At 43.5% G+C, this 10,281-nt stretch overlaps 1 protein-coding gene across 5 annotated transcripts in view; it reads left to right on the top strand.

Moving 5' to 3' along the window:
* Positions 1-241: 241 nt before the first annotated feature.
* LMBR1 (limb development membrane protein 1) overlaps positions 242-10,281 on the top strand; it is a 151,160-nt gene continuing 141,120 nt past the window's right edge. For 3 of the 5 annotated variants that reach the window (XR_006214011.1, XM_042976418.1, XM_042976402.1), the window contains exon 1: positions 242-460. Coding sequence is in view for 4 of the 5 variants with exons in the window: in XM_042976418.1 (XP_042832352.1) it covers positions 395-460 (66 nt within the window). In the remaining variant the exon portion in view is untranslated. Of the gene's footprint in view, positions 461-8,216; positions 8,244-10,281 lie in introns of those variants that run through there. The other 2 variants (XM_042976430.1, XM_042976407.1) reach the window with 2 other exon arrangements.

Below are 10,281 nucleotides of genomic sequence, written 5' to 3'. Positions count from 1 at the left end.
GCTTCCGCAGACACACCCACCTCGCGTCCGCGCGCGTCTGCGGACTGGTCAAGGCGGCCAAGCGCCGGCCTCCTGGGGGCGTGGCCCCGCCTCCCCGCCCCGCTAGGCCACGCCCCTCGGCGGCTCCCGTTCGCAGACGGAGCGGCGCGCTCCTCTGACGCGAGGCGCCTTCCTCTGACGTCAGGTCCCGCCCCCGCCCCACCCCGCGCCCGCCCTCTGCAGCCGGAGCGGCTTCGCCTGAGGCGGCGGCTGAGGCGGCCGAGGCGGCGCCCGGGGGGTCGTGGTCGCCGGCCCTGCGGCGGCCCGCTGTCAGTCTGCTCCCGTCCCGGGCCGGCGGGCGATGGTGCGGCGGAGCGCGCGGACGCGGGCGGCGCGGCGGCGGGCATGAGGGAGGATGGAAGGGCAAGATGAGGTGTCGGCGCGGGAGCAGCACTTCCACAGCCAAGTGCGGGAGTCCACGGTGAGCCGGCCCGCGCCCCGCCCCCACGGCCCTGCCCCCCCGCCCCCCCCCCCCCACGCGCCCCGGCCGCAGTCCCGCAGCCCCCCGCCGGCCCCCCGCCGCCGGCCGCGCCCTGCGCCCCGCGCCCCCCGCCCCCCGCGCCCGAGCTGGGTGCGCGCCGCGCCGCCACCCGCGCCCTCCGCCCCGAGCTCCGCCGTGAGCGCACACAGGTGTGCGTGCAGGTGCCTGTGCGGCCGCTCCCGGCGCCCCGCGGCCCGGCCCCGCGTGCGCCCCGCCGCACGCCTTCCGCTGTGGGGGACGGCGGCGACCGAGGCCCCGGAGGGCCCGAGCCCGAGTCCATTGTGCTCTGCGGGCAACTTCTGGTGGCGGGCGTCCTACCGGGATCGGGAAGCGGGCTCGGCCCTAGAAACCGGCTTTGATGTGCCTGCCTTTTGGTCGTGCGCCGCGCGCGTCCCGACGTGTTTGTGTTTTCCCAGCAGTCGCACATCGGGTTTACACATTCCGTCTTCTGACTTGTCCCAGACTCGGTCACAGCTCTTGCTCGGGGGTGAGGGAATTCTGGTGTCGAATCGCCGGATTTGTGTCTTTATTGATCTTGAAATTGAGAACTGCTTTGCCGAGTCATAACTGGGAATGAAGAGCATTCGTTCCTGTCGCTGTTGTCGTGTGACTATAGTGCGACCGACTTTATTTTATTTGTTTTGAAGGTTATTTGGAGAGGGAGAGGGAGAGGGAGAGGGAGAGGGAGAGTCCCAAGCAGGCTCCGTGCTGTCCGCGCAGAGCCCGACGTGGCTGGGGCTTGAACGCACAACCCTGAGATCGTGACCCGAGCCGAAATCAGGAGTCAGGTGCTCAACAGACCGAGCCCCTGTTTTACTTTTCAGGGGCGCTTCAGTAGTTAACGGGTTGGGGCTGCAAATATTCTTGTACGTGTTTCTCGGTGAACGTGTGTCCGCATTTCTGTTAGGAAGATGCCCTGGGGTGGAACCGCTGTGTAGGTTGCGCTTTTATCATTAAAAGACACTTTCCTCCGGTTTACCAAAGTGCTTGCACCACCTTGCACTCCCACAGCACTGAATGAGGGGTGTGATTGCTCCCCAGCTTTAGCAACGCTTAGTATTTTCTGTCCTGTTTAAATGTAAGCCATTGTCCTAAGCGTCGCAATATTTATTGCGCAACAAATTTTATTTGCGTTTCCCTAATGATTTAGTGAATTTCAGTACCTTTTCATGTGTTTATGGGTATTTGGAACTCTTGTGAAGCCTCAAGTCTTTTCCTCATTTTTAGAAAAAGTTTGTTCGTTTATTTTGAGAGAGCGCATGCGCAAGTGGGGGAGGGGCAGAGAGAGGGAGAGAGAATCCTAAGCAGGCTCCATGCTGTCAGTGCAGAGCCTAACGTCAGGCTCAGACTCACGAACCATGAGACCGTGACCTGAGCGGAAATCAAGAGTTGGGTGCTTAACTGAGACACCCAGGTGCCCCCCCAGGGTTTCATTTTCTCCATGTTCTTACTAATACGTGTTGTTTTCTGCGGTTTTTTTTTTTTTTTTTTAATAATAGTTATCCTAGTGGGTGTGCAGTGTTAACTCATCATGGTTTTTATTTGCATTTTCCTGATGATCAGTGATGTTGAGCATTATTTCATGTGTTTCCTGGCCATATGTATATCTTCTGTAGAGACATATCTATTTGAGTCCTTTGCTCATTTTTGGATTGGATTGTTGTTGAGTTTTAGGAATTTTTTGTTTTGAGAGAAAGAGCAAGTGGGGAGAGGGACGGGGGGGGGGGGGGTAGAGGAGAGAATCCTAAGCAGGCTCCATGCTCATTGCGCAGCCCAAGGTGGGGCCTGATTCCACAACCCTGGGATCATGACCTGAGCCAAAATCAAGAGTCGGCCACTCAACCTGTTGAGCCACCCAGGCGCCCCGAGTTTTGGCACTTCTGTATATATTCTGGAGAGTAATCCCTTATTAAATGTGAGATTTGCAAATATTTTCTCCCATTCTGTGGGTTGCCTTTTTACTCTATTGATAGTGTTCTTTGCACAAAAGCCAATTTTGATGAAGTTCAGTTTATCCAGTTTTTTCTGTTTTTGCCTGTGCTTTTGGTGTTGTATTGGAGAAATCATCACCAAATCCAGTGTCATGAAGATTTCCACCTATGTTTTCCCCTCAGAGTTTTATAGTTTAATTCTGACATTTGGGGTCTTTGATTTTTGAGTTCGTTTTTGCATATTGTGTAGTGTTTAACTTTTAAATACTTACTAATAATGCTGTTTTGTCTTTAGTATTATGAATATCTCAGAGTTCTTTCACCAATTACTTTAATGGGTACATTGGATTTTAGCTATTAACCAGGTGGTAATGATCTATTTTCTTTCTTCCTTTTGCTGTTTATTTTCCCTTTTTCTTTTCAGCTTCATGTGTGCAGAATTGGATTAGTTATAATCCTTGGTTCATACACAGATTTTTCATTGGTTCATAGGTGACCTGCCTTTGATTAACCTATTTTTAAATGACATGCATCCGTGAACCATTACCCAGGATACTAAAACGTTGTCTCTAGCTTATTAAATGCCCAGCAGGAGAACTGAAATATGGACAGCAATTTATGTGTATCTGTTCTTTATACCTGTCATAGTTGCACAGCATCACTTGTCTTTTGGTGCATCTGTTGTTCGGATGCATTTTCTTAGATGTTATCTTCAAAATGGCTTTCTTACCTTGATGCCACTTTTTCCGATATAGCTATTACTTTAAAATGGTCACAGATTAATGCATAACTGTACCAAAAAATCCCCATAATCCCTTCATTAGTTTAATAATAAGTACCATTAATTGAGTGCTTAGCAGGGGTCTTATTGGAGTCTCATAACAAGCATGCGAAGTAGGTATTTCACAGCACGTAGCCAAAGTGGCATAGTCAGCGTGTGATAGAACCAGAGTTTGAATCCAGGCAGGCTGGTTTCACAGCCTGTGCTATATTTACAGTCCTATAAAGTTTAAACCTCCACCATAACAGAGTTGTGTGGGATCCAACTAGATTGGTTACATAAAATGCTTATTTTAAGGCTAATGAAAGGACCACGGAGAGACTATGAAACTAGCTGGCAGGGAGTTTTGGTATGGCTGCGCAATTTAAATTCTTCCTTTTTCTGGCTATGGCTTAAGCTCCCTCACTTGGCTGTAGTATTTTGGGGGGACAGTTCTGGGGTTGACTAGGACTTTTACAACAGTAGAGATTTTAGGACTTTCTAATTTATTTGAATTCCTTCAAATTCCTTCTTTTTGGCCAAATAGAGTGGGGATGTAATGGAGATGCCAGGGATCATTCTCTCTCTACTGTTACCCTAGGTGAGTTTACCTGCCTCTTTCTACCAGGGTCTCCCCTTCATTTCCATGGCTTACTCCTTGTGCTGCAGATAAAAACTTTAGCTCTTCCCTCTTGAGAAATAGGGGTTGGGCCGAAGATGGGAGGGAGTCGTTAATCTTGTATATAAATTTGGAATGCAGGTGTCTGGGGGTCCATAGGCTTTTCTGAGCTTTTTTCACTGCCTTCCAGCCAAAGACCACCAGGAATATACCTGTAGTTGGATAAGTTGGGTTGATGGCGTGTTGCAGTGAGGGAAAATGCATACCACTGGGAACTGTGGGGGTGTTTCAATAAGAGAGTATTAGAAAGGAACTTTTAAAAATAGGATTTGTGCTTGTGTTGGGTGATTTGGAAAGAGTTTAAGAAAGTGGGGCTTTGATCTGATAGTTTTATGATTAAGTATTTTAATCTTGTCTAGAAGTCAAGAAGACTGGGGTGAAGCTAAAGCTGGAATTGGTAAAGAAGCAAGTCATTTTTATGAACCATGATGGAAAGATATTTGGTCATTTGTATGGTTTGGATGGCATTCATATTTCTTGTCTTTGTTCAGTCATGATTACAGAGTGGTATTGTTTTATTCTTTGTCCATTATGGTCATAGGATGCCCTTCTGTGATGTTGACGTTCTCTGAAGTTGTTTATTTTCAAGGAAGGATTATCGAGGCCTGGCTGTGAGTGCCTTGCTCTGAGATGCTAGCCAGTTTGTAGCAACAACAAGGCCTAGCCGATAGTAGCAGGCGAGCTTCCAGATGTCTGGGGCTGCTTTTTCTTTCTCAGTGTGGTCCACAAAATCTTATAGTGGAATGGAGTAGTGGATACAAAACCAATCATATATTAATTTTATAACATAGGTGAGCAAAAAGGAATGGGATAGAGGTAGAGAGGATTCTTTGTATTTGATTTGGCTAAACTGGGTTACGTGAACTTCCCCTGGTCAGTGATACAGTAACCCTTAAAGATGCTCGTGTTTTAGTCTCTGGAAGCTGTAGGTCATCATACAGGGCAGGAGGGACTTTGCAGATGCGATTATGTTAAGGGAGAGATTGACCTAGATTATATGGGTAAGTGCAATGCAGTCACAAGGTTCATTATAAGAGGGAGGCGGGAGAGTCAGAGTCAGAGAAGGAGATGTGACAACAAGCAGAGGACAGAGTGAAGGACTTTGAAGGTGCAGGAAAGGCCATGAGTCAGGGAAAGTGAATGCCTCCAGAAGCTGGAAAAGTCACGGAAATGGATTCTCCTGAGAGCCCCCAGAAGGAATTAGCCTTGCTGATGTCTTGATTTTAGCCTAGTGATACCGATGTTAGGTTTGTGACTTTAGAACTTTGAGGGAATAAGTTTATGGTAAGTCACTAAGTTTGTGGTAATTGGTTAGAGCAGTCACTCAGACTCCTTCATCAGGAGGCTTTGACCTTCACTGCTCTCCTTGTGAGTATCCCTCACTCCTCCCTAGTTCTGTACTTAGGGTTGAAGGAGACTGAGGCATTTCTGATTACACGCGAGATAGTTTTTCCTTTCTTTTTATTCTTTCCATCTTAAGTGATCATTGGAAGTATAATTTCTGAGAGGTGTAGGCATCCAAAGAATGTCATATCATTTCAGTGTGATTTCTGGTGTGTGTTTTCCTTTTGTTTCCAAGCTAACATTATACAGTAGGATGGAATATAAAATCTCTGAGAGCTGTGTGCTTTTGTTTATTCTGCATGGTGCTTGTAGAGGATAATTGTAGATATTCACTCATGATGATTGGACGTTGAAGATTATATCCAAATATAGTGGCGTAGGTTAATTCCCTGAAAATCTTGGGTTTTAGGATAATTTGTAAACTTTTTTTTTAATGTTTATTTTTGAGAGAGAGACAGAGCGTGAGCAGGGGAGGGGCAGAGAGAGAAGGAGATACAGAATCGAAATAGGGTCCAGGCTCCGGGCTGTCAGTGCAGAGTCTGACACGGGGCTTGAACTCATGAATTGTGAGGTCATGACCTGAGCCAAAGTCGGACGCTTAACCAACTGAGCCCCCCAGGTGCCTCAGTAATAGGATAATTCAAAGAACTTAAGGCATTATAAGAAAAAACGGACATGAGGTGATAAAATTCAGAATTTATCTTTGAAAGCCCTTGTAAATATTTTAACACTTAATATGACAATTCAGAAAGGGCACATGATAAAGATAATAATTTCTAATTTTACACTGCTAATGTCATTATCCTTTGTGTGTTAGAATCTTCAGAATCTCCTTCCCTAGAATTTCAGTGGGATCCTTGTTAACACATTTTGGATTGTTTTGAAGAATATGCATTCTGAGAAGTATTTCCTTCTGTCTGTTCCCCCATCCAGATGTCTTGCTGATTTTTGGCTCAGAGTTTTTGACTCCTGGGATCCAACTCCTCACTATTCTTTCCACTGGCACAGAAGAACTTGTGTGCCGGAGGTGGGAGAAGCTTTGGGTGACCTGTCCCAGTTGCTGGGTGTAGAACCCCCGGCTCTGCCCTCGTTGACTCCGTGTCAGAGCACTGATGTTCTCTGTGCCTGTTTTCCCACTTTCCCCTCAGACGCTAGTGGGGTGCCAGATTCTGCAGCTCGGATTTGCCTTCCCAGGGTGACATTGTAAAAACTGTTCTTCTGTCATCCCACTTTACCTGTCTTTCCATTGCTGATGCATCTCAACCAGCAGCGGCTTGAAATTTGGGGATGCCAGAATGTTTTGGTTTTTTAAAAGCTTTGTAGAATTAAAAAAAAAAAAGCTTTGTAGAATTAAATTTGCATGAAGTTCAAATTGTGTAAGGGGAACTTGAAATGGGAGAGGGAATACAATATCATATTCTTTTCTTTGTGGGTCATTTTGTGGCAGGACTCATGATAAAACTCATAGTGATTCCGTTGTGTAGGCCATAGATTCTCTAGATGGAAGGGTTAGAGTTATTCCAATATTAAATCTGTACCGGTTTCTACATATCTTTTTCAGGGCTTAGGATTCAGGAACTTTCCACATACTCCTTAAAGTACAGTTTTTGGCCTTTAGAAGTCATTCATTTAACGTTATTTTATTTTTTATTTTTTAAATGTTTATTTTTGATACAGAGTGTGCATGCTTGCGCTGGGGCAGGAGCAGAGAGGGAGGGAGACGGGATCCGAAGCGGGCTCTTCCGTGAGAGCAGAGAGCCCAAGGCAGGGCTTGAACTCACAAACTGTGAGATCATGACCTGAGCTGAGGTCAGACGCTCAACCGAGCCACGCAGGCACCCCATCATCTAACATTATTTTAATTTTCCTCAAATATATGTCTGTATCTTTCAGAGCGCCATAACAAATTGCGGAATTTGATGAAAAGCTGGGCATCTAGGACTGCCAGCAGGCTTTCCCCAGCATGCTAAATCATGAGATGGGGATTCTGTGGGATTGATCTAGGAGTCTGAGTATCAGGTGCATTATTGAGGCCTATACTGTTGTTAATCATAGTCTCATACTTTCTTTCAAAACCCAGAAATTTAACTATTATACTTTATTGAGAGCCCGAGCTTCACTTTACTGCACAGCAGTGCTGAAAGCTAAACAAGGAGGCAGATTTGTTGGGTTTGGATCGGGGTGGTGTAGGTTCCAGTCACATCTGTGCTTTACTAGCTGTGTGGTATTGGGCACATTGCTTAATCTCTTGGAACCTTAATTTTCTTGTTTATGAAAAAAGGAATTATAATACCTATCTTAAAGATGTGCAGATTAGGTCAGATGATGCCAGGAAGGTGCTTGCACATTATTTGAAGCATGATCATTACTTAGTACATCGGGATTCATTATTTCTGTTGACTTTGAGGTATTGAATTAAGCTTGTTTAAGAATAGAGGAATTTTGGGGTTGCTTGGGTGGCTCAGTCAGTTAAGTGTCCGACTTTGGTTCAGGTCATGATCTAGCAGTCTGTGGGTTCGAGCCCCGCATCGGGGACTGTGCTGACAGCTCGTTGCCTGGATCCTGCTTTGGATTCTCTGTCTCCCTCTTTCTCTGCCCCTCCCCTGCTTGCATACCCTCTTTCTTTCTCTCTCTCTCTCTCTCTCTCTCTCTCTCTCTCTCTCTCTCCCTCTCAAAAAAAAAAAAAAAGGATATACATTTAAAATAAATACATTTGAAAAAGAAAAAAAACAATAGAGGAAGTGTTGAATGGGTTTCAGGGTTGTAGTTACCAAGAGCACATGATGTAACTTTGTTGACTTGAGGGACATCTAGATAATAAAAGAGCAAGGTGATGGGAATTTTTTTCCTCATGTTTTTATATTCTGATTTTGCTTCTGTATGTACTCTCCAAGAAGTTCTATGCAGTAGCTTTTAAATGTGTTCCAGGGCTGGCTATATAATTTTTTGGACCCAGTGGAAAATGAAAATACAGATTGTTCAAAAAGCAAGAAAAAAATGCTGTTAAAGGTACTAAAATATAAAGCTTTTTCTTTTATTATGTGGCTTTTCTCCTAAATTGCCATAGTGCTTTTTATTTGATATTCAGTGTTCTAAATTAAAAAAAAATTATTTTAATTCCAATGTAGTTAACATACTGTGTTATATTAGTTTTGGGTGTACAACATAGTGATTCAGCAGTCCCATATATTACTCAGTGCTCATCAAGATAAGTGTAGTCTTAATCCGTATCACCTGTTTTACCTATCCTGCTACCCATCTTCCCCCTGGTAACCACCTGTTTGTTTTCAATAGTGAAGAGTCTGTTTTTGTGGTTTGTCTCTTTTTTTCCCCCTTTGTTCGTTTGTTTTATTTCTTAAATTCTGCATATGAGTGAATTCGTGTGGTATTTGTTTTCTCTGACTTATTTTGCTTTGCATTATATTCCCTAGATCCATCCATGCTGTTGCAAATGGCAAGATTTCATTCTTTTTGATGGCTAAGTAATACTCCACTGTATATATATACCACATCTTATTTCTCCATTCATTGTTGGTGGACACTTGGACTGCTTCCATAATTTGGCTTGTTGTAAACAATGCTGCGATAAACATAATGATGCATATATTCTTTCCAATTAGTATTTTTGTGTTCTTTGGGTAAATACCCAGCAATGCGAATACTGGATCATAGGGTAGTTCTATTTTTAATTTTTTGAGGAACCTCCATACTGTTTTCTACAGTGGCTGCATCGGTTTGCATTCCCACCAGTAGTGCCCAGAGGTTCCCTTTTCTCCACATGCTGCCAACACTTGTTTCTTGTGTTTTTGATTTTAGCCATCGTGACAGGTGTGAGGTGATATCTCATTGTAATTTTGATTTACATTTCCCTGATGATGAGTGATGTTGAATGTCTTTTCACGTGTCTATTGGCCATCTGGATGTCTTCTTTGGAGAAATGTCTGTTCATGTCTTGTGCCCATTTTTTAATGGGATTATTTCTGTTTTGGGCGTTGAGTTGTAGAAGTTCTTTATATTTTGGATACTCACCCTTTATTGGATATGTCATTTGCAGAGATCTTCTCCCATTCATAGATTGTCTTTTAGTTTTGTTGGTTGTTTTCTTTGCTGTGCAGAAACTTTTTATTTTGATGAGTCCCAGTAGTTTATTTTTGCTTTTTTTCCCCTTGCCTCAGGAGACATATCTAGAAAAATGTGTTAATGTTGCTGTCTGTACTCTTTTCTAGGCTTTTTATGGTTTCAGGTCTCACATTTAGGTCTTTCATCCATTTTGAGTTTATTTTGTGTAGGGTGTAAGAAAGTGGTCCAGATTAATTCTTTTACATGTGGCTGTCCAGTTTTCCCAACACCATTTGTTATAGAGACTTTTTCCCATAGAATATTCTTCCTGCTTTGTCAGAGATTAATTGGTCATATAATTGTGGGTTTATTTTGGGTTTTCTATTGAGTTCTCTTGATCTACGTGTCTGTTTTTGTGTGAGTACCATACTATTTTGTTTACTGCAACTCTAATATAACTTGAAATCTGGAATTTTGATACCACCATCTTTGTTTTTCTTTTTCATGATTACTTTATCTATTCAAGGTCTTTTGTGGTTTCCTACACATTTTAGGATTATTCATTCTAGTTCTATGAAAAATGCTGTTGATATTTTCATAGGGATTGCATTATTCCATAGATGGCTTTGGTAGTATAGATATTTTAGCAATATTTTTCTTCTAATCCATGAGCATGGAATATTTGTGTCGTTTTCAGTTTCTTTCATGAATGTTTTATGGTTTTCAGAGTACAGGTCTTTTACCTCCTAGGTATTTTATTATTTTTGGTGCAATTGTAAATTGAAATGTTGCCTTAATTTCTTTCTGCTGCTTCATTATTAGAGTATAGAAATAATGCAATATTAGTTTTACATGCAAACATAAGAGCATTGAACCCATGTGGGATCACTGAAATTATACAATTTATATTTAGCATTTTATACATGTGTATGAATTTGGTTCTCACCAGAACAGTGGAAATTCTGCACAAAACAAACTCAACTGTTTT

The sequence above is a fragment of the Panthera tigris genome, chromosome A2 (genome assembly GCF_018350195.1).
Source record: "Panthera tigris isolate Pti1 chromosome A2, P.tigris_Pti1_mat1.1, whole genome shotgun sequence".
NCBI lineage: Eukaryota > Metazoa > Chordata > Mammalia > Carnivora > Felidae > Panthera > Panthera tigris.
This window is presented reverse-complemented; position numbering and strand designations above follow the sequence as displayed.